At 43.5% G+C, this 26,794-nt stretch overlaps 1 protein-coding gene across 2 annotated transcripts; it reads left to right on the top strand.

The window, feature by feature from the left end:
* Positions 1 to 846: 846 nt before the first annotated feature.
* On the top strand, positions 847 to 26,527 carry GSN (gelsolin; the record flags this gene model as incomplete). 2 transcript variants are annotated; one of them, XM_082009070.1, is made up of 17 exons in its annotated part: positions 847 to 882; positions 14,424 to 14,625; positions 15,618 to 15,772; positions 16,900 to 17,061; positions 17,310 to 17,459; positions 17,742 to 17,831; positions 18,769 to 18,901; positions 19,352 to 19,440; positions 20,261 to 20,476; positions 21,303 to 21,436; positions 22,237 to 22,327; positions 22,807 to 22,977; positions 23,920 to 24,094; positions 24,377 to 24,501; positions 25,037 to 25,114; positions 25,817 to 25,877; positions 26,349 to 26,527. In XM_082009070.1, the coding sequence occupies 17 exons, from the start codon at positions 850 to 852 to the stop codon at positions 26,516 to 26,518; spliced, it is 2,235 nt and encodes a 744-aa protein (XP_081865196.1). In that variant the 3' UTR covers positions 26,519 to 26,527. The 2 variants fall into 2 exon arrangements, with proteins under 2 accessions (XP_081865196.1, XP_081865195.1); XM_082009069.1 differs by lacking the exon at positions 847 to 882 and adding an exon at positions 13,129 to 13,263.
* Between the last annotated feature and the right edge of the window lie 267 nt (positions 26,528 to 26,794).

The raw sequence follows: 26,794 nt of genomic DNA on the forward strand, positions 1-26,794 counted from the left end.
CCGCCTCGGCCCTGCCCGGCCCTGCCCGGCCCGGCCCTACTCCCGGCAGCTGCCTGTACCCCGCGAGCGCCAGCAGCAGGTAGGGCCGGGTGCGCGGGCTGGGCCGCAGGGAGCCCCGCCGGGGGGGCGGCGGCGTGGGCTGCCCGCCCCGCCATGGCGCGGGGCGCTGAGGGGGGCCGTGAGGGGGAGTTTCCTCCCCGTTACCCCTCCGGCTGCCGCGCGCCGCGGCTGAGGGGAAAGCCGCGAATCCTCGCCGAGGGGGCGCGGGGCGGCCCCGGGGGGCGGCGGGGTGCGGAGGGAGGCGGCGGCCGTGGCGCCCCGAGTCTGTTCAGCCCCTCGCAGGAGGGAGGCGGGCGCCTGGGTCCCGGCTCGGTGCGTTTCCTACGGCATCTGCGTGGACGGCGGCCGGGCTGCGTGAACGCGCTGCGTGACTTCCATCAGCGCAACGCCTCAAACTTTGCGGTACCTCAGTGCAACAGCTACCGTCCTTCAGAGAGCTTGGCTCGGTGCGTTAGCCCGCCCGGTGAAGTCGGAGGGTGTGTCGGTGACATGCCCCGAGGAGGGAAGGGGCAAAACACCACAGAGGAGCTGGGCCGGGCCTGAGGAGTCACCTGTGAGGGGCAGGGCTGGGCTGCCCCGCTCCCCGCCGGGCCGCGGGTGCCTGCTGAAGCCCGGTGAACGCAGTGCAAGCCCCTTCCGTGATGGGAACAGTGGGGGGGTTGTTTGTTTTGTTCTTTGCCTGGGGGAAGAATGTTTGAAAGTTCTATTTGAATAGAAATTCAAAAAATGTAGACACTTAAAACGTATTTAAAATGTTTCCTAGGAAGAGTGTTTAAAAAAAAAAAAGTTATGGGGATGACTTGTTTCAAGGAGGCCTCATTAGTAAGTAGATCCTCTTTGAATAAAACTGCTTTGAATGTTACTTGCTTTTGGATGTAAAAAATCCGACTTTGCTAACAAGGATGATACTATTGTTTCCCCTTAAGTCTCTTATTTTTCTTACTGATCGTTACAATTTCCATTTTCCACTACCAACTTTCTGCATGATGCAAGTTTATCAGCAAAAAGATTTCCTCTGCTGGGGTATGGCATGGCTCAGCTTAGGGTGTCCTACTTTGGAGTTGAATGGGGTGGGGGGTCCTTAAACATCTCTCATCCTTTAGGTTTCTCAAACTATTTTACAGAATACTGTGTAACATCTGTAACAGCGAATGAAGTGAAACCCAGGTACCAAGGAATAGGTCTCGCACAACCTTGGCTGTTTCAACTGGTTTGTCTCATCTTGTCCATGAGAGAGTTTATTCCGTAGTCCCTACTACAGAGAGGGGAGAGATCCAAGTTTAACCCATACCACTAGCAGAGAAAAGCAGAAGTCAGCCCTGTTTAACACCTGCTCCACAGAATGGCTGCTGCTGGCGTTGCAGCCGCCTCCCTGCCGGCCCTGCGCTACATGTGCGAGGTGCGGTTTCAGGCTCTGGATTGAACTTGGCTGTTTGCCTCCGGAGTGGATAATGAGAATGCTGTCCTCTGCGCTTATGCACCAACCCCGGCTGTCAGCATTAGCTTATCTGTACCATCAACAGGCCTTGTCATGGGACTGACTTGCTGGAGTGGCAAGAAGTCCAGCTCCATGGATTTCACTAGAATTCAGCATGAAGATAGGGCAGGAATTGTAGTTGCACCTCATCGATGACATAGGTGGATGGTGAACTTCTTAAGTGTTAAGTGTTTAAATACAGGGAGGGATTTTCCAGTGGTTGTCTGAGTGTTTAGATAACAATTCGTTTTAGTGAGAGCTGAGACCTGCAGTGTCCCCAGGGGCATGTCTCCTGCTCCCAGATGAGTGGAGGCTTTTTCCAGCTGGATGAAATTCCAGTGCTATGGGGAAAACACTGGGGAAATTGAACCAGCCATCAATCTTTGGCCGCTTCTGAATGTCTAAAAGGTGACAAAGCAAAAACGCTACTGCTAGTTTCAACTTTGATTTTGCAGGCACAAATCCAACACATTTGTGAATTTGTTCCTTTCATCACGAAAGCAGGGATGTGAGCTAGCGTTCCACAATCGAGTTTCATGGTTCTGATAATGTTACCAAGGGGGACTGCTGCCAGCTCCAGCTAAAAGACTGGCTGCTTGACATGTTCCATTACAAGGCTGGTTTTGTAGATACTTTATATTCTTTTGTGAGTGCTTCAGCCACTTACTGAGTTTGTAGTGTGGTCAGCAGTATCTCTAAGGGGGAGTGCTGCTTCTGTGGAAGAGAAGGGGTAAGAGCCTTCCTACAGGACAAGAAACAGCAGCTAGCTGTTTTCAAAGACCCATACTGAACCAATGCTTCCACCCACCCCAAGTTTAAATAATAATAACTTTTTATTGTAGGTTGGGTGTTTTACAGAGTCCCAGTGGGAACTAAATCATTCTTAAAATAGCACTGTGATGTATTTTATTACTCAGGATTTATTTCTGCTTTCAACTCACTTTACAAGTACAAGCTTTCCATTTTAATTTCAGTCTCAGAGTTCAGTGTTGCTACTGAGTAACATGTATGTGAAAGAGGATGTTAGACAGGAATATGCAGCTTCACGAAACAACAATTTCCCAATTTTGCTTTGGAATCCTGACACCAAAAGAAACAGGTTTTTTTTCTTTTTTTTTAAATAGGAGCTGAAGTCATGAAGTTGCAGATCGGTCACAGTAAAGCAGAACATGGTTAAACACAGATATAAAGTAGCTTGGGCACAATCACTAACTACTGTCTCAGAAGAAGTAGCTGCTCTTGTTTTTTGTTTGCTTTCACAGCACTTAGGAATTGCTGTGTGAGTAATCTAATTCTGAATATATCTCTGCCTGATTGGTATCAAATGCTTTTAATGGAAATGCAGAAAATTCTGATATGGGCAATTTGTCAGTAACAAGTTGTGTATTATTTCTGTTGATTAGTGGTTGCCTGATTCTCCAAACCAGGCATTTTATATCCTTTCTAAAAATTTAAACTGAAAAGAAAATTCTATATATTCTTATTTTATATGTCCACTTGTAATATCTTTTGAATCCTGTCAAACTCAAAACTTGAAAGATGTCTTATGCGGTGGCTTTCAAAGGTTGCTGAGGTTTTACATTAAGAAGAAAACCTCAAGTTATCTTTTTTGTGCAGTTTATTGCTTTGTGTAGCTCTGTCATGTCATTTGTTCTGCTTCTCACAGCATTAGTTCAAGTTCTTGTCTTTTCAGTCTCTTAATCATTAATTAATCACTTCAGACCCTAAGAAGACTAAGGGAATTGGAAAGAAATGCTCTGGATGATTAATTCTTTTCCCATAAAAGAAATAAACTTGCCAGAGTTGTCAGCTGCGAGCCATGCTGGAACTATTTTTCCGAAATCAGACACAAACTCCCTAGGTGGGGATAGTGCACAGCTATTGAGCCTAAAACCATGTTTTGTTAGTTTGTGAAGTATTTTTCTGCAGGAGGCTCCACAAAACAATGGTAATGTGAAAAGGCAATGCAGTCAGATGCAGCCCTTGGGGCACAGGAGCAGAGAAGCTGTCACACTGGTTCATCAGTATCTCTTGACAGCAGCTCACAGCAGATGTTTAGACAAAGGAAGAGAATGGAAAAATACGTGGACAGTTTTTCTCAGGTCTATCCTTGTGACTTTTGGCAGTCAAGAACTGTCATGATTGGGGATTTCCTGAATTGAATGTTTTATTTTTTTAAAGTAAGGAGAATAAAAGTAAATGAACTGGCTGTAGGAGTGTCTGAACAGATTTCATATGCACCAGGCCTGGATTTCAGAGGATATGCTGCTGCCTCATCTCTACTTCCCAAGAAGTCACGGACGTTGGCAGAGTTCCAGTATTTACACTACATCTTACAGTTCTCAGCTCCCTGATAGCAAAAGCACACTGATTACCAGAGTAGATTCATCAGGCCTCTTATTAGCTGTTTGGCACACTGCTAGGTGACTCTCTTTTTTTGTACACATACCAATACACTCGTACCCTCTGGATACAGCTACACTGCTGGTACTTGCCTGGTCCTACGTAGCAGTGAATGCTTTTCTTTCAGCAGCACAAGTCTTGTTATGTCCATCGCTGTACAGAGAAACTCAATGCATGTAGCCTGCTGATCCGGGTGTGTATCCAGGGCACTGGAAGAGAGCTGCCTGATAGTATGTCACTGTTAAATCCCATCATAGGTGAAATCAGATCAGACTGTTCATAAGATGTCAACTTTCAGTACTTCACACTTGCTCAGTGAGGGAAAGCATGGTCAGAAAAGTTAGGGAAGGAAGTAGCAGCCTTTAACAGTAAGTGTTTGGCTCTCAGCAGGATTGCCAAGTATTTATCTCTGATTATTCACTGATGATGCACTTGCAAGGTTAAATAAGCTCCCACAGCATTTTCCTGGGGTGCTTTGCAGTGCTTGGCAACCTGAAAATGCCAGACTGGAATAGCCATGCTGCATTGCTGACACTCATCTGAGGGAGAGTGGTTGGTGCCACTGATGTTGGAGTGGTTGATTTGCTTGGTATTCAGGGGATTTCTGCTAGTTCACACTTCCCCTGGAGAATAACCTTTATTTTAGTTTGCCTGGTTTTTGCCACCTTGGAGTGGACTGGGACTTAGCTAGTAACTGCATCCTCAGTCAGGGTATTCAAAGCAGGTTGCCAGGTTTTTTGATCAAAATTTGGGATGTGATGGTGACTGGCTGAAAGGGTTAGATGGTACAGACTCTCAAGTTTTGTGCCTTTTTTTTTTTTTTTCCTTTTCTTTTTACCCATTTCGAAGTGTTATTTTCTGACTACAGGATTGTCTTCGGTCTTTCCTTTCCTCTTCTCTTTTGTCCCTCATTCACCTCCCATTGAGAACCTGAAGAGCTGGAACTGATCTCAGCTGATGTCCCAGCACAACTGGGAAGAGGGAGAAATAACCGTTTGTCTGCATTAGGAGCTAGTCAGTCAGTGGGATGCCATCCAAAAACAAAGTTTAAACATATGTTATTTGCTGAATGTTTCCATACACAGTAAAAATACAGCTACAATTCAAAACAGCATCTTTAAAACATTGGAGGATATGAATCATCCTGGGATTTTTCAGGATGGATGGAGGCTGCTGGGCTGAGCGCTATCGCCATTAGGACTTTCTCTTCTTTCAGGCTGGCTGCTTTGAGAATGCTTGTGGTTCCTCAACACCGAAGCCTGAATCCTTCCTAAAATAAACTAAAAAGCCTCTGTTAATGACCAGAGGGAGAGCTGCAAACGCTTTGCTGTGAGGAAGGGAGTATTTTGGCATGTCTCTATAGCATTGCCCTCTTCTGGGGGCGCGCAGCGGGGCGGGGAGCCGGCTGCTCCTGCTGCCAGCGCGGTGGTTTTGGAGCTGAGAACAGCCTTCGTGAGGAGGTCTGTCACCTCAAGCCACAGTCGTTAATGCAGTGGCCACACCTGCATATGTTAGGAGAACTAATAGCAAAACGGAAAGGGGAACTCTGCTCTCTCTGTATGTCTCCACATTGATTTCCTTGGAAACGGGTGCTTGTGAAGGAAACTGCTTTGCGTGAAGCGGGGGAGTCCCGTTCCCTCCTAGGGCAGAGCTGCCTGCGCGTGTATGTGCTGGCTGCAGGACCGCAGGAAGCCTGTTTTGATCATAGCAGTAGGTCAGTCTCTTTTGCCCGTCAGCAGGTAGAAGCAGGTACCAAAACCCTACATTGGCTGTAACTGTCAGCTGCACATCATGTTCTGATCGTTGTCCCTGATCTAGAAGCAGCACTTTGATTTTGAACGTATGTTAAGGGAACTAATTTCTGTTAATTCTGTGTTGCTTCATGTCTCATATGGAGGTTTCTGAGACGGCGAGATAAATTCTGTGTGGAGCTGATTTGGCAGACAGGAGCTCACTGAGGCAGCGTTTCGGTGCCGTCACCCCGGGCTCCCGCTGCTGGTGCAGCAAAGCAAGGCCCAGCCCACGGTGGGCTTGCTGTAGGACTCGGGCGTGCTGTGATGCATCAGTGTGGCGTAAGACAAAATGTCATCTACGTGCTTTTTACTCATAAATCTTTTATACTCAACCCTAATAGTTGCATGTGCTTCTCTTGCCCTTATTGTACGTGTAGCAGTGGCTTACTGTGTCTGATGCTACACTTACAGTGCAAGGCCATGTTTCCTGCCTCCCTTTTGGACTCCTTTTGGGCCATTTCTTCTGGTTTCCAACCCTTCTTCTCCAGTAATAATGTATTACTCTGTTCTTCATTGGGTTATGGATAATGGATTGAACAGGCTTCTGTGCTACAAAGGAATGTATTGGCTAGTTCTTGGGGAAAAAGAGTTTGCATAAAGTTGCAGATCATTTCCCCTGTACACAGTCAGGACCTGGTGACTGGAGGAAGAACATCTGTGTCATTTCCCTGCAGCTGACCACAGGCATGTCTTCACTGCCTCCATTAATATGTTTTGACTGTCACCACCAGATCTCTCTATGGCACAGAATATGTGCTGGTAGTCATATTTTAATGTACTGGTTTATGTCTTATGGGTTACATAAGCACTCCTTTAAGAAGTGTTTTCAGCACTGAACAATGATTTGTGTTTGAATATAATTCAGATTAATTCTTGCTCACAACTGAATGAAAGTAGTCAGTGGTTGCCGCTGATCCAGACTTATCTATGCTGTGTGTATTTAAGTGCATGATTCAGCTCTCACGTATGCTCTTAAGGTAGGGCTTTTAAACAGTTGATTGTATCAGCAGATTTTCTCTGGGTGTGTTTCAGATGGGAGACCTATACATTCTCCAAAAGTTTCTCCGATATAAGTAATAATCTTCGTAATTTACATCACTGCAACTGAGAAGAAACTCAGGCTTTGTGTTGAAGTTTTCAGTCTTGGTGCATTGGGCTGAACTGTGTTTACTAAGTGGATCATAAAAGGTAGAGAGACCAGAATAGAGCTGACATGACTCATAATGCAAACAAACAGCTGGAAAAAGTGAACAATACTCAAATCATCTGGGTGTTCTAATTTGCTAAAGCGGTTTAGTAGGAATTTTAACTTATGAATGCAAAAACCCACTTGCCAGTTGTACAGATAATGCTGTACTTTGTGTCCAGGACTGTTGATCTGATCTCTTCTTGGAATCAAATGCATATTTAAAATGAAGGGGGAAGCTGCTGAAGGGACAGTGCCAGTTTCAACTTTTTCTATTTGTGGCTGGCTGTAGCTGCTAGGAATACCATTAACTCTGCTGCTTCTCATATAGAGAACTGAAATAGTTTATGGAGTCACCAGGGCTAGGGTAGGAGGAGGTTCTTCCATGCCAATTTTCTCTTGTCCCAAATAAGCTTTGTTTACTAGCTTCTTCAAGGAATGGAAGGAAAGGGGTTGTTTTTAGTTTTCTGTGTATATGAATTTAGGGCTCTCTGGGGACTGAAAACTGATCTAATTATCATTTTAGGTACTTCTCATTGCCTGTCACCTTGGCAACAAAGCTGAAGTCCCACCAGATTTAATTTCAGCAGTTTACTGAAGTCATAATATATACTGTTTTGGTAAGGAGGCTATAAGGAATAGACAAGTATTTCTGTTTTCAGTATGCACTGTCATCAGCTAGGAATACTGTTATGAATTTCTTCCTTTCTCCGTTTTATGCAGCATCATGTCTCGAGTTTTTTATCACCAGAACTTGAATGATTCTATAGTGTTCACTCTCACAATCTTTGTAAATGCATCAGAGTTTTTATGGCTCGGCAAAGGATCTGAGAAAAAAGAAAAGGCTGCATGGGTAGTCAAAGTATAGATTCTCTACAAAGTGTAGAAATAGCTAAACCTGAAGCAAGCAAATAACTTCATTTGTGGTATGTTTGATCTCTCCAGTGTCATTATTTCAGACAGTGATCTGGAGAATGAAGCTTTTACTCTGGGAGTGTTACTGTCACAAGTACAACCTGTTTTTGTTAGGATTGGTCATGCTAGTAGGATTGTACAACTTTGCCACTTGCAAAACACAGTGACTTACGGTTTTCCTGTTGTTACAGCAGAAGTACAATGGCGATTTACTTTGGCCTTTGATACAGAAGGTCTGGAATCCTGTCAGGCAAGGGAGTCTTTCTTTTCCCGAGGAGATATATTACTGTTTCTTTGGAGCAGTCCATATTCTCCAGGCAATTTTTGGCAAATAGAGGGAATTAGCTGAGTGGAAATGCAACTGTTTGCCCCCAAGGTGCAATAAGGATTGGTGCACAAGAAGCATTTTTGCAGCATGAATGTTGTGTGGATACAGACTACTAAGATTTACTGTTCTACCCATATTTTAAAAATTCAGTTTGTATTTGCAAGTTGTTTTGATGCCCTGTAAGTATTGTCCATTTAAATAAAAAATACAGCCTTTGCCATCTAGAAATGCAGAAATTGTTCCAGAAGGAAGCAGCAGGTGTTTTAGATACTCTGTGGTGTAATATTGTTGGCTGCAGACCTTCCTGTGTGGGCTTTGTTTATGCACCAAGTTTAGACAAATTATCTGAACCTATCATGAACTAGACACTGGAGCTGTAAATGAGAACAACCACATGGTGATCTGGCCTACCACCACGTATTTTACAGTCTCATTTAATTCAACTAAGCTTTCCTGAGCAGTCCCGTGCAGGTAAGTCCTTACTATATTTGGGGGTATATGCATGTATGAATTGCCACAAATTAACTGTAGCTCCAAGAAATGTTATGCTCGTATTTCTCTTGTAAGTGGCCAGTTATGGAATAAAAGCTGCAAGGAGAGAAAGCTATTGAACAGCAGTTTTTTGAACGTGAGGGAGATGGAGTTCTCTCCCTGATGCATTGTGAGACGAAGGAAAATAAGCCCCCTCACCTCCACAAGCACTGTTTCTTTTAAACCAGGATGCTGTTCATGTAGTGATCAGACCTCTGGGTTTCTCTGTTTCATGTAAATACTCACTTAAAATGTCTCTTCCCTTTGCAAGACATAGACCCCTTTACAGCTGAGTCTATTTAAATGAACCACTGCACTTATTTATTTTTTCACCCACTATTTTTACCAGTCCTTTTCCACCTCTTCTTTTCTGATTGCCCATCTTCAGTAAGTATCCAGAAAAACCCATTCAGAAGCGTCATTGAATGGTTTAAAAATATATGTGGTCTTAGAAACATCAGAGTACAAATTGTTGTGAGGAAAGCCCCATACGCTAATATTTGCTGTGTCATGCAGAGGAACTGGCTACTAAATATTTACACCTATTCCGTTGTATTTAATCTTGCTTTGATAATTATTTAATTTAAAACCTATTAAAATATTATTACCATCTTGCGCATTTTGTGTGCTGAAATACTCTGGCAATACCAGAAGTCAGAGGATGTTTTGATTGAGTGTGTGCATTCCTTCAGCTTTGGTGAAGCTGCTCTGAATGCTTGAGGTTGAGTCAGGATCAGACTGGAGCCTAACAGAATAAAGATTTTTCTCCTCTTTTATTCTTTCTGTCAGTATTGGATGATATTGTCTCATAGAAAGATACTTTAGATAGCACCATTAGATGCTTTAGACGGTGGTAGGTGTGAAGATGTGACAGTATATTTGATGTGGAGGAACTAGGCATTAATTATTCCCTGTAATGGACTTTGCAGTGTGATGAGATAGAGTAAGAGATCCTAGGCTCTGTGTCCACAGGTTTTTTGTGAAGGGAACAGGACATTCCTTTCAGTATACTTGTGCTGGGCCACATCTGAGAAGTGCAGAACCGGCCACCTTCTTGGCAGAAACAAATTCAGAGGAGAGTAAAGACAAATGCCGAAGGTGCTGATGGCATCGATTTTTGAGGGCGTAGAGTGACTCTGACAGATGAGGGGGAGGCACAGCCACAGAGATGAATGTAAAGAGCATAAATGGAAGTATTTAGGGAGGGTGGCAGAGAGAACTGTTTATTACAAGTTGTAGGGTGGAAATAAGAAAGGTGTTTTGGATTGGGTACCAGGAGAAGAAACTACTGAGTTCCGGATCGGAGGTGGTGGAAGCATCAGGTGCCAGTGCTTCCAACAGCACCAGAAGAGAGAGGGTGCACAGCAGGGCGAGAATGTCACGTTTGCTGAGCAGAGAGACCACAGGGTCTCTCTGACTTTTCTGGCCTTTCCTCTGAAGCGAGCAGCTTCCAGCCTCAGGAAAATAATTTAACACTTTCTTGAAGGAGCAATCTCTAAATTCTGCCATTGGTCTGGGAGCCAGACGCAGACTTTTGCACGGTGTCGTCTTCCCTCACATACCAAGTCTCACGTTTTGTGTTTGGTACATCCCCGTGATCATTTCTATAGGCCAGTCTCCATTATATGGTGTTCTCAGCTAGGCCTGTTGTGATTGTGTTAACTGCACATCTGGATACCATAATAAGTTGTTGTCTTCCACTGTTTGTTCAAATCATTGGACTTCTTTTCTTAAGTTCTTGTTTTTATCACCATGCAGCCAAGTGCCGTTTAGATGACCCATCTGCACTGAAAGCCTGTATTCCAAGCCCTTTCCTTGTTTTCCTTAAGTAACTTTCCTTTGCATAAGATGTTGGCTCTGCATAGCACCCTTTCGGTGACTAAGCTGGACAGTTTTATTAACATCAGCTTGAAATTTGCCTTTTTCCCATGTCTCCAACAGGACATCCTTTTCAGTAGGGTCCTGGCAATATCATCTGGCATATGCCCTTAATAAAACATCCAGAGCACAGATTTCTGTGGCTTGATTTAACAACGCAACATTTGCTGACAGCAATAATAAACCATACCAGCTGTTGGAGTATATTACAGTTATTCCCTTCCGATATTCTTCAGATTAATTTTTAGCAAAGAACACTGTAGTATACAATTTATTCATTGTAGCCCTCTTCACCTCTTTTGCCTGTATTTACATTCTGCAACTAATTGGCAATGCAAGCTTGGACTAAGGGCAAAAACTTATAAAATGCCAAGTTAATTAGAAGACCAAATAAATTGTTTTTCCAAAATATCGTATATGCTTATGAGCATATATCTGCAGATTAGGACCTGTCCTAAAACGGGATGTTAACAAAGAAGATTATTCTAGGTCTTTTTGCTTTCAGTCTGTGACATTTGCCCAAGTGTGGCACTATAGAGGTATTGATTAATAAAAAGTCCAATGTATTTTTCCATTTGAAGGGTCCCATCTCTTTCTAATGTTATGCAATCCAGTCATCTCGGTTTGGGTATGCTGCAGCTGCAGAAGCCTTTCACAGCTGGCTTCCTTGGAGTCAGGGTTCCAACTTTTTTTTTGCTGGGTCTTAGACCTCTGACACTCTGAACTTCCTTCACAGAGATCAGAAGTACTAGCAAGACTAAGACATTGTTTTCATTATCTATTTCGGTTTGAGAATTTCCAGTGAAATTTTCGAAGGTACACTAACTAAATCAGAGTTTGCCAAGGTGATATTTCAAAACAAAATGCACCGGCTTGGACAACAGAGAAGCAGAGTGTTCTAATGAGAGAGAAAGAAAGAAAGAAAATATTGTCGTGGAGAGCAGAGAAAGCACAGACAATCTGATCTTTCGTGGAAGTTTTGTTGTGGACTTTTGTAGGTGGAGGATTTGGCCACTTATTTAAGCATCTTTTGTGAGATTCTGTAAGTGGGAACCTCAGACTGTCAATAATTCATCCCTGAGTGCATTAAGAGAAAAGAGTAACCAGCAGCACAGTCGCACGTAGGGATTAGTTGCGTTCCTCCAGCGTTCTTGTTTGGCCTTCCAGGATATTCATAGCCACATAGCAGAGAGCATGCCTGAGGGAGGTCTCTGCACATCCCTTGGGCAGTGTTTGGCAGATGCTGTATCACAGATGCTGCTGCTTGCACCTCCGGGAGCCCTTCCACCCTCTGGTAAGAGCATAGGGCTGCTCTGTTCCTGCGGTGCCACAGTAGAAAGTTTACTGCACAGTTCACTTACTGCAGACACTTGTAAAATGCAATAGATTGGCTTTCTGAAGCGTGAGATAGTTGGAAGAACAAGCTCTTTCCTGGTGTCAGATCATTGGTATGCTAGAATCAGCCATAGTGTGTTGTAACTCCATTGAACTGAATAGGTTTGATGGCTGTTATATTCCTGTCACAGGGTCTTGCTACACCCTCAGTAATATTTGGTTGTGAAATTACTGAATTAGCTCTTGTTCTGTCACCTACCAGACTACTAATGCCCTGTTGCTAAGACATGAGCTGAAATACATAGGATGAGAGGGAATGGCCTTAAGTTGCGCCAGGGGAGGTTTAGGTTGGATACTAGGAAAAAATTCTGTACTGAGAGAGTGGTCAAGCATTGGAACAGGCTGCCCAGGGAGGTGGTGGAGTCACCATCATTGAAAGTATTCAAAAAATGTGTGGACGTGGCACTTCAGGACATGGTTTAGTGGGCATGGTGGTGTTAGGTTGTTGGCTGGACTTGATGATCTTAAAGGTCTTTTCCAACCTTAATGATTCTGTGATTCTGTGATCTCAAACCCCTCCAGATTGTGTTACTCTGATAGTAGCTTGTGTGGAGATTGCATTCAGGCACAAGACACACAGAGCACATGCTGAATTTTGCCTGTCACTCCTCTGACAAGTTCAGAGAGATGAGGGTGTATTCCCTCCATCCTCAGGTTATGCAGTTGTATCCTTTTAGTACTTAATCTGTTCTTCTCATCTCCAAAATCTCTTTCTCTGTGGCATTTGCCATCTGGAACAGCCTTTCTGTTCCTCTGCGTCTCATCAACTTTCCATGTATTTGCAGTTTTCAGCTGACAAAATGTTGCCTCTGTTGCTGATGTCTCTTAATTTCTTCCTCTCCCATTGGCCTTATGACTAGATATTTGGCTTGTTTGAACATAACTGCACTGCCGGCTGTAATGGATAGCACATTGTCTTGAGTTATTCCCTGCTGGGATTAAGCGTCTCTAAACGGCAGAAGGAGTCTCTGAGACTTCCAAGAGGACTGTTTGCACAAACATGGTACGCCCCTGTATTGCGGAGGGGGTGGGTGTGTTTGTCCCTGATAAAAGATTGGCTTCTGCGGTTCATCTTCACTGGCAGCGAGGGGAGGAGGGAGCTGGGAGCTGGGACTCCCTACAGCTTCTGCAGAAGAAGGGAGAAGCCCGTTTGCTGTTAGAAATGGGCAAACAGGACTTCAATTATATTTTTCTCACCATTTTTTGCACAATGGCTCTGAAGCTGAACTGTGTTAGCTCCATGTCTGTTGCAGGGCTTGGATATGTTGTTACAGCAGCTGTTGTGCTTTCAGCTGTGGTAAGTGATTAACATCACAATTAAACATTGGAAAACTTGAGGTTTTATAGTGGAATTTGGGAGAAAGGAAGTCAGGCTGGCTGGAATCATGACGATAAAGTTCATTGTCTTCTGTCTTTGATATGTGATTTCAGCTTAGGAATCACTTCGATAGCTAACTTTGCTATTTTGCTTTCTAGTTTGTAACATTCTTTATTTCTGCCTTGAAAGCTGAGCATATTGTACTTTTGTCCATCAGCTACTGTGAGCTATCTTCTTTGTCAGAATACTGGATGCTTCTAATACAACATTTTAATTTTTTCTTCCCTATTATCTGATACCACTCAAAGGCATGCTGTAATATATGGACAAACTTTCTTTGCCAATACGACAGATATGTTTTATTTCCTTTCAGTATTACCAAAGTGAATTCTTTTATAATATAGTTATAGAAAAGTGTTTATTATGCTTGTTAAAAGAATGGATTGCATGTTGTTACTTGCATAAGTATGACGATACACATATTAAACCAAAATTGTGATGTCCTTAGGACAGGATATTGTGTATATTAGTGCAATTCCTGTAAGGAAACAGTTACACAGAAGTACTGAAGTAACATGTCAGAAGAGATAGAAGAAACCTGTTAATTATCTAACTCTTTGATGGTATTCACAACATTTTCCAGAAAGAGCTGGATAAGATCACACAGGTTTTAGGAAGGCTGAATGTTTGTGCAAGATGTACAACATGTATAGTTAAAAGGTGTTTATTTTCTACAGTCTTGAACGCCATGCAGCGTTTATAGAAAAGAATAGTCAGCAAGGGGATTAGTCTTTCACTTATGTGCCATATTGAAAAGCTATACATTTGTAAAGAAAATATGAGAGTAATATCAGGAGAGGTAGCCAGAAAACAGAGAGAAGGGAGTCTAGGAAAGAGTAAGTCAGGAATAAGCAAGGAAGTAGAGTTGATTGGAAGTGAAAATTAACAGTGATCAATTGAGACACTTTCCCTGCCCCTGCCCTTTTTTTGGTTTTTCCTTCAAAATTCAGTGCAAGAGAAAAAAGGAAACTTTCCACTTGTTGCCTGGAACAATAGTTAAGAGATCAGAAGCAATATAATTTAAACATGCGCTTCCTTGTACTGTGCATATTGAACAACGTTCTCTGTCTCGCCCCTAGCCTGTCAGCATGGTGGAACACGCCGAGTTTTCAAAGGCTGGGAAGGAACCTGGCCTTCAGATTTGGAGGGTTGAGAAATTTGATTTGGTACCGGTGCCAAAAAACCTGTATGGAGACTTCTTCACAGGAGATTCCTATCTGGTGCTGAACACCATCAGACAGCGGAGTGGGAGCCTCCAGTACGACTTGCATTTCTGGTTAGGTAAGTCTGGTGGGAGCACCCTGGCTGAACTGGGACCCCAAAGTGAACTCTGTTCCTCTCACTACATCAGCCTTCTCCAGTGTGTCTTACCCAAGGAAATAAAAAGCAGAACTGGCAGTACAGTGAGAATGCAATTTTGGGTGCATATAGTGCTACTGACCTTAAATATTTGAAATGGTTTCTGCAATAGTGAGCACAGCCATCTCTGTATCTAGAAAATAACTTTTTCTGATCAAGATGACTGAATAAGTCCCTGTTCTCCAGAGGCTCTTATCAGGCCCACAGGGATGACAAGATCTAAGATGAAAGGGGTGGTTGAAATCCTTTCTATTTGAAAGGATGGAGGTCAGTTGTTATCCTCCTCAGTCAATGAGTGGGATTTTTCCCCCTGAAGTTCAGACCTCCTAACTATCCTTCTGCAGTAAATGTCACCGAGTAACATGGCAAGGCTTTCTCCACATCCTGCAAAACTGAGACTCTTTGACAATGTCATAGTTGAAGCTTGATACTTGCTTTAAGATACTTGCATGGCAGCTTGTCGTATCTGCCATCTGTCAATAGGTTTTCCACACCAAAGAGCTCCAGAGCAGCAAACTGCTGTGGAACTGGTGCCCCACTGCTATCTACAGTCTTCATAAAGCCTGGTAGTGTATTCCTGCAGATTCATCTGCCTGTGTGTTTGCTCCATAGCAAGTTTCCTTCCAGGACAGGGTAAAATGGCAAAAGAAGAGTGAATGATACCTATCAAAGAGACAGCTGTGAAGCCGTGGGGCTGCAGCAGTTACGATGGTATTGTAAGCCTCCCAGAAAAATATACAGTTTATGCTGCCGTTTGGAGTCATTATTAGGAAAGTTTGGAAATGGCTATTCTGCAGACCTTCCTGGAAACTAAACTTCCCAGTAATCTGCTTTTTCCCTGGTGTTTTTGCACAGTTAAATGTAGAGGCAGAAACCCTGCACTCCCTCCAAGCTGTTCCCTTTTCATTTCTTAGGAGATGAAAGCTCTCAAGATGAGCGTGGGGCAGCTGCCATATTCACGGTCCAGATGGATGACTACCTTCAAGGGAAGGCTGTTCAGCATCGTGAAGTGCAAGGCCATGAGTCTGCAACTTTCCTGGGGTACTTCAAATCTGGCATCAAGTACAAGGTAGGTGATGACTCAGTCTTTATATTACCAGGCTGAATCAAGTTTGCAAGAAATGGCATCCTGCCCACAGCCCAATTCTCAGAAGAGTGAGAATTGCCCTTTTTCCAGTTGCTTAAAAACCATTCTCAACCAGATGTTTTCAATGACTTGGAACTGACAGGGTGGAGAACAGCAGATCCCGGTGGGAGAACTTTGGCTGAATTAACAATACACAAGCAAAGCCCCAGGAAAGTTTAGGAATCGAGGTTTTGTTTTTCTTTGAGAAGCAGAGGAAAGAACAGTCCCAAGATATTTGGAATGAATTTAAGAAACAGCAATCTGAGTTAATGGGAAACGCCTACCCAGTAGATTTAATTTCTCCCCGTTTACATAACAGAGTTTGACCTTTACAGTCTTTTTCTGTGCTTAGCCCACCTCCTTAGCATATGTAATGTTTTGGTAGACGAATAGTAGTGGGAGTTACTCTTCCATGCCATTGCAGTAAAGTGGAATAGAAGAAGTAGAAACATGCAGTCAAGAATGGTAGTTTGTTAGGAATCCAGTGGCATGAGGAAAGTGATATGTCAAATGCATGCAAAATGTTTACATTTCCTTATGTCTAAGACGTTCCTAGTCTTTCTGTTTTGCTTATTTCCCACTTGTTTGTGGTTACTTTCATTCATTTGAATTTGGTTGTTCTTTTTTTTGAGGATAACTAGCATTAGTCCTGTTGCCTACACTGGCAAGTAATTCCAAGTATCTCTTTGTCAGCAGAGAAAGTGGATCCTGAAGTTGGGATAATTTCTGCTAGGCAGGACATACAATACACATAGAAATACACTCTTCACCCCACCAGTCAGAATCCTATTAACACCTCAACTTACCGTGATCTTCTTCAGATTTGGAAATCTGCAACTGTATTGTATCAGTGTCCATTAGATGCTATGGGAATGGATATCTGGGGTGTATCAATAGACATACGCTATATAAAAGCCTGGCCTGGGCAAACTAGCTGTTTCTGCAAGCTGCTGCTGACCCTCTTTCCTGTGAGAGGCAAAAACTGCTCACTGATAGCAAATCAATAAGATTTAATTTTTTTCTGAAGCAATAGCACAAGTGTGAATTGTTGTTGCTTTGTTTTCCCTTAGGCTGGTGGCGTGGCTTCTGGCTTCAGACATGTGGTTCCCAATGAAGTAACTGTGCAGAGGCTTCTGCAGGTCAAAGGCAGGCGAACAGTCCGAGCAACGGAGGTCCCTGTGACCTGGGAGAGCTTCAACACAGGGGACTGTTTCATCCTTGACCTTGGCAGTGTAAGTACCATGTAAAAGACAAGTATAGCAGACTTGCAGGGGCAGGAGATGCCTGTAGTTCATGTAAGGATTTTTTTTCCCCTAGTCTGTCTCAAGTGCTGAGCATTCTGAAGTATATATATATATATATAGTCAGTATATGTATAGCCAGTCTTTTAACATCTTTCAGTCCCAGCCGTACTGACATCTTGTGTAGGGAGGGGGTTGTTACGCTCTGACAGCCACATGGTCTTTCTCTTTTCCCCCAGAACATCTTTCAGTGGTGTGGCTCCAACAGCAACCGCCAAGAACGGCTGAAGGCCACTGTGCTGGCCAAGGGGATTCGCGACAATGAGCGGAATGGTCGTGCCAAGGTCTATGTTTCAGAGGAAGGATCAGAGAGGGAGGAAATGCTTCAGGTTATTCGCTTCGTCTGTTTGTCTGTGCTGGGGTGGGGAGGGCGGTATGTGGAAGAATGGGTGGGATGGGTAGATAGGCTCGGGACTGTGTGTCTTTGCACAGGAAGTGTTAGTGCTATAAACAATTCAGTGCAGACTTGGTCCTCTACATCGCTGGGACATCAGAGTATATTTTCACTGTTGTTGATCTAGAAGTTTCTTCTACTTGTTCTTGTGGCTGGAGCATCTGGGGAACAGAAATTCTCTTGAACTGGCTGGTAATTTTTTTTCTCTCTCTCACAGGTCTTGGGACCAAAGCCCAGTTTGCCAGCAGGAGCTTCTGATGAGTCCAAAACTGATACAGCCAATAGAAAGCTGGCTAAGCTCTATAAGGTAACAAGAAATCCTGACAAATAACCTTCTGGAGAATGGAGTGATCTTTGTGCAATTAGGTGGAGCTGGAATAGCAGAGGAGCTGATCAGGGCTGAGACCTGCTTCTGCCTCATTCTGCTGTTAGCTTTTTATGAAGTTTTATGTATGAAGCTTGGTTGCTTACACTGCATACCCACACACTTTCTGTTGTCTTTATCACCACTGCCGTCTGTAGTGAGACAGCTGGGACTTTCTTGGGATTTTTGAGGGAAAGATGGAGTGTGAAATGAATGGGGAAAAAAGGGAGTTTTCCTTTGTGTTATCAAGCATTGTGTTAGGAAGATGACAGGAAAGAACTAGAAATAGCGAGCCTGAGAACCAGAATCTACTGCTTCCTACATCCAGTGAGCATGATGAAGCAATGATTTGGAAGGTAATGTTTGCCATCAGCTAGTATAAGTGTAGAAGGAAGTCCAAGACTTTTTGGGAGGAATCTTCTTTACAGCAGTCTCTGGTAATGATGTGGTGAGTATCTGCCGAGGTGGTTTGTAATGTGGACTTTTATCCATTAGTAAGTACAGAAACTCAGACTATTAAACCCACTTGACACAGGGAGGCCTATTCACAGTTACCAGGACTGTCCCCTCTAGTTCTTGTTGGTTTGCTTTAGAAGATATTTCTTGGCTGCCTGTGCACCAAGGTTATTTATCATTTTGGATCAGTCTGTCTTTGATTGTATCTGCTTTGCTAGAAGTGCTTGAACTCTTCAGAGAAAATGCTATGTTTTTGTCATACTGTTGCTGTGTCAAAGGTATCCTGTTTGAAAAACAATAGTGCCTGAAGCAGCCAATGCATTCAAATTTATATCCCTTCCACTCCCTGGGTTTTGGACTATTGCCATGAAGCTGGAGGGGAACAGACGATGCCTTATCTCATCTCCACGCTGTGTTATCGCAGGTCTCCAATGGGGCTGGGAACATGGCAGTTTCCTTGGTGGCAGATGAGAACCCCTTCTCCCAGGCAGCCCTGAGTACAGATGACTGCTTCATTCTGGACCATGGCACAGATGGAAAGATCTTTGTTTGGAAAGGTACCATAGAGATGCAGGTGAAGCTGACTATGCATGCACAGGACCTTGATCCAGCTACCAACCCATTTCTTTCAATCTGGGTAGGGAAGCGTACACTTGATAGTGGTGGTGCTTTTCAGGGCAAGTTTGAATAGCATTAACAATCTCGGAAGAGTGTTCTGATTGGAAATGTCAGGTGCTGAGGTACAGGGCCTTTAGTGTAGAGAATTATATGGAGGGTCCTGAGAACCAGGAAGAAAAAATAAATTAATATAATAAGTAGAAAGCCAATTGTGCTCTCTCAGCCATCACAAAAGGTGTAAAAGAGATTGAACAATTATCATTTGCTATTTGGCATTACCTAGCTGAAAGGCTACTGTTGCAAAGGGTAGAAGTACCTGGGACAGTTTCTTCTCTGGGCATGCAGAACTTTTAAAAAGTTGACCTCTTTTCTCTCTCTTTTCATTAAAGGCAAGAGTGCCAACTCTGAAGAGAAGAAGGCAGCACTGAAAACAGCTTCTGAGTTCATTGATAAGATGGGTTATCCAAAACATACCCAGGTAAGGATGTGCAGCCCACCTGTGGCCAGCCTCCAGACACCACTGGGGTTACTTTTCTGCCACACAGGCCACTGACTCCAGAGCACGGCTCATGTGAAGTGTCACTAGCAGTCTCTCAAGTAGCTCCTGTTTTGGGTGACCTGCTCTTCTGCAGAGAGATACTGCAGTGTTGCTCATGGGCTAACACTGTCCTTAAAATAGCGTTTACCCCAACACAACTAGTATTTACATTTCTTTCTCTCAGATACTTTTTAACCTTTTCCACGACCTTCTCCAAAGAGTGCAAAAGAGAAGGCATAGGTAAACCTGCCCTTCTTGTTCTTAGGGTGATGATTCTAAAGGCTTAACATCCCTTCATCCTTCCTTAGAACTCACCTGAGACTGACTCTGCATCCCATAGCATATTGAGACCCATATTGTTGGTTGTGATACTAGGGACCTTCCAGGTGTAGTTAGAGGCTTAAAGATTGAATAATACTGGCTTGAAAGAAACAAATCCCTTCAAACTAGTGGCCACAAGCAGCAAACAGATAGTTTGTCATGTGTCTTTTCTCTCGAAAAAGTTCTGGCCGGTATGGTAGTAGCTGGAGGTACTGTTGATTGCTGCGTCTCTGACTGTGGCATCAGTGAGACTTGACATTGTGCTTAGTACCGCACCTTGGCACCAGGCATTTCACTGCTGTAATCTCAGGAGAGTTGTACCAGGCAATTCTCTGTCAGCTTGAAACCAGGGCTCACATGAAGCAAGGAGTAGCCAGAGCTGGAGCTGTGTGGGATGGGGGGCAAGGCTGCTCCTGATGGGCTGGCTCATTTGTTTCAGGTCCAAGTCCTCCCTGAGAGTGGTGAGACGCCTTTGTTTAAGCAATTCTTCAAGAACTGGCGGGACAAGGACCAGACAGAAGGACTGGGGCAGGCTTACGTTTCTGGTCACGTTGCCAAGATCGAGAAGGTACCTTTCGATGCTGCCACGCTGCACACCTCCAAGGCCATGGCTGCCCAGCATGGAATGGAGGATGATGGCTCTGGCAAGAAACAGGTGAGCAGTGTCAGAATCCCCTTGGGAAGGTTTCCACAATTTTCTTTGCTACTTGATGGTATTCATGCAAGAGCAGCAAGACAAATGGAGGGCTGAGAATCAAGAATCAACAAACTGCAGTTTTGTAAATGCTGGGGGAATTTTTAACACTAGAAATACCAGGAGGGTCTTGAGAGCCCTGCAGCTAACTGGTGTAGAGGAGCTGTTAATTTTGACCCCAGAATTTCCCTGGGGGCAATGCTTCACCCAACAGTGTGGACCCAGACTTCTTCCTCATTCCTCCTTCTCCCTGCTACTCTAGCTGTTGCTATCACACATGTGATGGGTGATCGTCTCAGAGCACGTATCTCATGCACCTGGATACATGCATTTGCACATGGAAGCAGTGGTGGAGGTGGGCTTGAAAGGGCTCAGTACTGTCCAAAAGACTACTGAGTTCCTAGCCAACGTTAGACTTTTCAAAAGTCCCCGGTAAAGCCTAAAAGCTCTATTCCTGACCATCCAACTGAGAGAAATTGAAATGATCATGTCAGGTACAAAATGGGCATCAGTGCTGGCAGTGCCAGTAGTCTGACTTGCATTTTCTCCAGTGGTTCTGGTTGAATCCAGTCAAGGTTTGGGAACTGACGATCAGGATAAGCTCCATGTGCCCTGTTCCAGGCCTAGCTGTGGAAAGCCAGGCTTTAGCGGCGTCCCCCAGCAGGTGGGGCTGCAGGACTGCAAGTTCTGGGAGGCTGAATTTGGTCAGAAAATGGAACAGGCACTCTCCCGGGAAAGTTCTGTTTATTGTTGAACTCAGAATATTTCTGTTCCTCTCCTTTTCTAGATTTGGAGAATAGAAGGCTCAGAGAAAGTGCCAGTGGATCCTTCGACATATGGCCAGTTCTACGGAGGGGATAGCTATATTATCTTGTACAATTACCAGCATGCTGGAAAACAGGGACAGATTATTTACACTTGGTAAGCAAGTTTTCCTGATGCAAGTCAGGAAACATGGGGGCTATGTGGGGCTGAGAGTAACCTTCTTCAAAAATGGATCACCACCGGTTCCCACTTACAGAGGATCCTTGGGATAAAGTTTCACCCTGGATAACCTTCCCTTGCAGACAAAACACTACCAGAGTTCTGGAATGTTTTGTTTGAAGTGGGACAATAGAGGGAATTACCATGCTAGTATTTTTTTTTTTCTTTTTTTTTTTTTTTCCCAGTGGTAGTTACTCCCTTCTTTGGATCAAGCTGCAGTTATTTTTGCAGAGTTCATACATCTTCTGAGACCACTGTAACTAACTTTTGATACTCTGCCACCTTGGCTGGTCGCTTGTGAGTGTTACAGTTCCCAGACCATGCCCTTAAAGGGGAGTTTTTCAGCAGGCAGTCTCACAGTGGTCATCTTCCTGCTCGTCAGCAAGCAGAGAGGGCCCAGGCAAGCTGTTTAACTGAAACCAGAAAGGATGCAGTCTATATAGGGACTGCTCTGACAGTACCAACAGGCATGGTTTTAAACTAGCTGCTAGAAAGGTAATGGGAGATAGGCTTGCAGGTACTAAAGAATCTCTGCTTATTATCTAGAGAACATTCCTATCTCCCTCTGTAATCGCTGTGTTACAATATAGGATAATGCATTTCTCCTTCACGTTGAATGAAGTGCTGCAGAAGTTTGGTTACAAAGGTTTTCCTTGCTTCTTCTTGATCTCAGTAAGGGAAGTGTGGGGAGCATAAAAGGGCTGAAAATAAAACTCAGATTTTGCCTTGTCTTTCAGGCAGGGTGCTGATTCCACTCAAGATGAAATTGCAACCTCTGCATTCCTCACAGTACAGCTGGATGAGGAGCTGGGAGGCAGCCCTGTGCAGGTAAAAAACCCAAACACAACCAAAAAACAACAACAACAACAACAAAACCCCAACACTGTGGGGATAAATAAGATACATAGTTATATGATACTAATTGGCAGTGGAGAAACCTAGTGGTGTAGTGGCAACCTCCAGCTACGGTGTAGGTGTTACGAAGAGGCTGTGTCCCTAACCTAACTCCAGCTAGATTATGCAAGAAAGTTTTACAAGTGACCTGTATGACAGGAGTTTTTGTGGCTGTTACTTGTTACCTCTGTGCCAGTGGATCACTCATCAATTAAAATGAAATGGCAATTGTGAGAGCACAGTCTAAACACTGGTCTGTTTTTGTGCCGGAGGTAATAGCTAAGTTCCCGTGACCAGCTAGGTACTATATGAAGGTTCCCACTGGAAAGATGGTTGTAAAGGCCATTTCTAACACATCTTGTGCTACTTGTTAGCAGTAGCTTAAAACTGACAGCAAGTTTCTTTTTCTCTAGAAACGAGTAGTGCAAGGAAAAGAGCCACCTCATCTGATGAGTATGTTTGGTGGAAAGCCCTTGATTGTTTACAAGGGTGGAACCTCTAGGGAAGGAGGCCAGACAGCACCTGCAGAAACACGGCTGTTCCAGGTCCGATCCAGCACGTCGGGAGCTACCAGAGCAGTAGAGGTATGTGGGAAGAGTGAACTTTCATGTTGTACCTGTAGGCTGTGATGGGAATATGATCCCTTTGAACAGAACAAGGGCCAAATTGAGCTTTCTTATTTAAACTGAAACACTTTGAAAACTTTATTATAAACTCTTAAAAGATTCCTCTTTTCCCATGGATAAGTAGTGATAATCATTATTTTCTAATTAGTTTATAAATATCACCTATAATACAATTTAAGCTATTTTCTCTCAAGTCTAGATGCTGCACCCCGCATACTATGATAGTTTTCAAACTGTTGGAAACCTCTAGGATCTGTCCATTGTGACTTGTTCTAAGCCTGTGTGACAATAGTGCTGAAGACAGAAAGTGCTAAATACCTTATATGCAAATAGAACTTGTGCCAGGACACGGGTTAAGAGCCCTACTCCTTTGAAAGAAAATGCACACAAAAAACCCCTGGTACAACAACAAAAGAGAGACTAAATCCTGGTCAATAGCTACAGGTGAGGCAAGAGCACCATTTTATGTCTGCAGCAACTTCCTAAGTTTCTGGCTTCAAGATGGTGTGACCTTGTTGACATAGAGGAAATTACGTTAATGACTGATTAGCCTCAGCAGCAGGGATACTGCTTGACAGTGGTCCCCCCAACAAGTTCTTAAATCTCCTGTCATAACCGTAAAGACTGTCAAAATGACGGATCCAAGCATTCTTGCCATTCTTGTCATATGTATCTGTAGATTACACACGGAAACACACATTTATTTACTCTTCTCATATGATTAAGACTAACTTATCACTCAGATACAGGCAAATATACAACGTATCTTATAACCTTACATGCTTGAGTGGAATATCTTGTTTGCAGTTTATTCAACGATAGGTATGGATTTTTATTTTTAAATAATGGGCTCTGTAGAGGACAATTATATCTGACATGGGCAATGTTCTTTCTTTTCAGCTGGATCCTACTGCCAGTCAGCTGAACTCCAATGATGCCTTTGTCCTGAAAACTCCCTCCGCTGCTTACCTTTGGGTTGGCCAAGGAGCCAGCAATGCTGAGAAATCGGGAGCACAAGAGCTGCTGAAGACACTGGGAGCTCGCCCGGTACAGGTTTCTGAAGGCAGAGAGCCAGGTGAGGGAGGCACAATGGAGTCCGGGGTCATTTCTGTGTAGCTACACATTCTCAGTAATTATTGAGTAGGTATTTTCTTTTGTCTCCCAGAACAAGGAAATGTGGACATGGGCACAGAGGGGCTTCTCCAAAGCATCTGCATTATGTTTAACAGCACACTCCTCTTTGTAGGCCTTTTGGGACTTTCTGACATAGAAGAGTGCTTCAAGTCCTATCCAAACCATACTGCTACTGTGGTTTCCATAAATAGTTGAAGCATCAGTATCTCTTTCCCTTTTTCAGATAATTTCTGGGCAGCTTTGGGTGGAAAAGCTCCTTACCGTACCTCTCCCCGGCTGAAGGACAAGAAGATGGATGCTCACCCCCCTCGTCTTTTTGCATGCTCCAACAAGAGCGGACGCTTCATTGTGAGTATCTAAGATGACAGTCAATTAATTCAAAATCCATTTGACAAAGCTGGGAGAAACTCCATCCCAGTCTGCTCTGAGCCAGCCAACCGGCTATTACACCTTATCTTCCTGTGTGGCGTTGCCCCCAGAAGGAAAGCATCAGCAGCATTTTTCTGCAGAGACAGCAGCTAGTTCTGTTGCGCTGTTGGGTCAGCACAGCAACTTTCTGAAGCATCAGACTGCTCCTGCCCTTGTTAACAACTAGCAGTCAGACTCCTCAAATTTTAACTCATGAACCTTTCAAGTAAAAAAGAGGCAGCATTACAAGTCTTGGGCATGAGTGAAAGACAGTTTCTCTAGGTAGACAGGAACTGATTTTGTGTTCTGTGATCAAAGAACATTTCTGTGACATAGCCAAATACCATGCCAAGGTCTAGCTTAATGCATCTCACCAACCAGAGGTGAAACTAGAACCTCAGTGAACTGGATTTCTCCCATGAAAGTAAAATGGCGCTTGAAGTAAGTGCTCATCTTTTAACCTTCTGTTTTCCAGATTGAAGAAGTTCCTGGAGATCTGATGCAGGATGACCTTGCTACAGATGATGTTATGCTCCTTGACACATGGGATCAGGTATGTCACATTTACCTAGTGAAGAGGGAAGCAAAGAATAGGCACAAATTGGCTCTAGATCAAGACCCAAATTACAATAGCTGGAAGAGTTGTTGTATTATTGGGTCCTTTCATCTTCAGGCCTGAGAACAAATCACCTCACTAGTGACACTGAAGAGAACTTACACCCGGAACTTGAGAAAAAAAAGAGTTGGTGTCCTACCACTTCTTGGGTTAGCTTAGGGGCTGAAGAGAACAGGCTGTTGTGTATCATATGTACGCCCCCAGCCTGTAAACGTCTTGTGGGCAGCATCCTTGTCCTGGCTGGAGAGGACTGTGAACCATTGTCAGGATTCAGCAATTTAAGATACTGACACATTTTCTGTTATTTTTAACAGACTGTGCATAATTAGCCAAAAGGCAACTTAGAGATGAATTTTGTATGTATTCTGTAAAAATGTTTAAATCTGCTAGTTTTTCTTGACGTTAAGCTTGTGTAGAATTTGTTCATGTATCTAGAATTTATGCAGATAAAACGCAGTCAAAAAGCTTCTCGTTATCTACCAATAGCTTCAGTCACACAGGTCAACAACCCAGGCACACCAACACATGTATGTTCCTATTCTGCATCATACTCTGTTCACTGAGACTTTGTCTAAATTAGCCATTCTTTCATAAAGAGATTGATTGTTGCTGAAACAATTTTTCTTTTTTATTCTTTAGGTCTTTGTATGGATTGGGAAAGATGCCCAAGAAGAAGAAAAGACTGAGGCTTTGAAATCTGGTAATGTCACATTTTCCAAACTAACTGCTTTTTATTTTCCCACTACCTGATCATAAGGCAGGCAATTTAATGTATTGAGAAACATATGTTAATCACAACATAAAATTCAATGTTGTGATCAAAGAGATAACATCTCTCAAGAAAGGAAGATCCCCAAGATCAGCATGAAGAGATATAGTATTCAGCCACACTGTGCTCAACCACTAGCAGTGAAAAAGTATCCTGGTGTGGGTAAGTGGGTGTAGGCTGCCACTATATTACAGCATTTTATAATCCTAATGCCAGTTTTCTACAAACAAGTGCCGGTCTTCTAACAGCTGTGGATAAAACCAGAGAGTGGAAACTTTGTGTTTTAAATGAACAATCTGAAATTGTACCTTGAGCATCCATTTAGCCACAATTAAGCTGTTTCAGCTGTAGCTCTATGAGACTTGCACTCTATGAGATTTCCTTCTGCTCATATGTTCACAGCTAAACGGTACATTGAGACTGATCCAGCCAGCCGGGATAAGAGAACGCCAGTCACAGTCATTAAGCAAGGGTTTGAGCCGCCAACCTTCTCCGGCTGGTTCCTGGGCTGGGATGACGACTACTGGTCTGTTGATCCTCTACAGAGAGCAATGGCAGATGTGGATGTCTAAGTAACAAGTTTTTTCTTTTTATTAAATGGAGCAAGTTTAGTGCCTTCAATGCCTTCAAGAGCTACTTCCTCCTGCAGGATGCATGTTAACAAGACAATGATGTTAATAGCCAATTAGCTGTGCAATAATTACCGAAAACAATCACGACCAGTCATTGACCCTAATCCTTGCTTTGATTATATTTAATACAATAAAGCTTGTATAGAATATGTGAAGAATAGAAATGGTGGGGTTTGTTACGAAGACGTTAAACAGAACCTGTAGGTCCCACATTTG

Source organism: Phaethon aethereus, assembly GCF_964289735.1.
Source record: "Phaethon aethereus genome assembly, chromosome: 20".
Taxonomy (NCBI): domain Eukaryota; kingdom Metazoa; phylum Chordata; class Aves; order Phaethontiformes; family Phaethontidae; genus Phaethon; species Phaethon aethereus.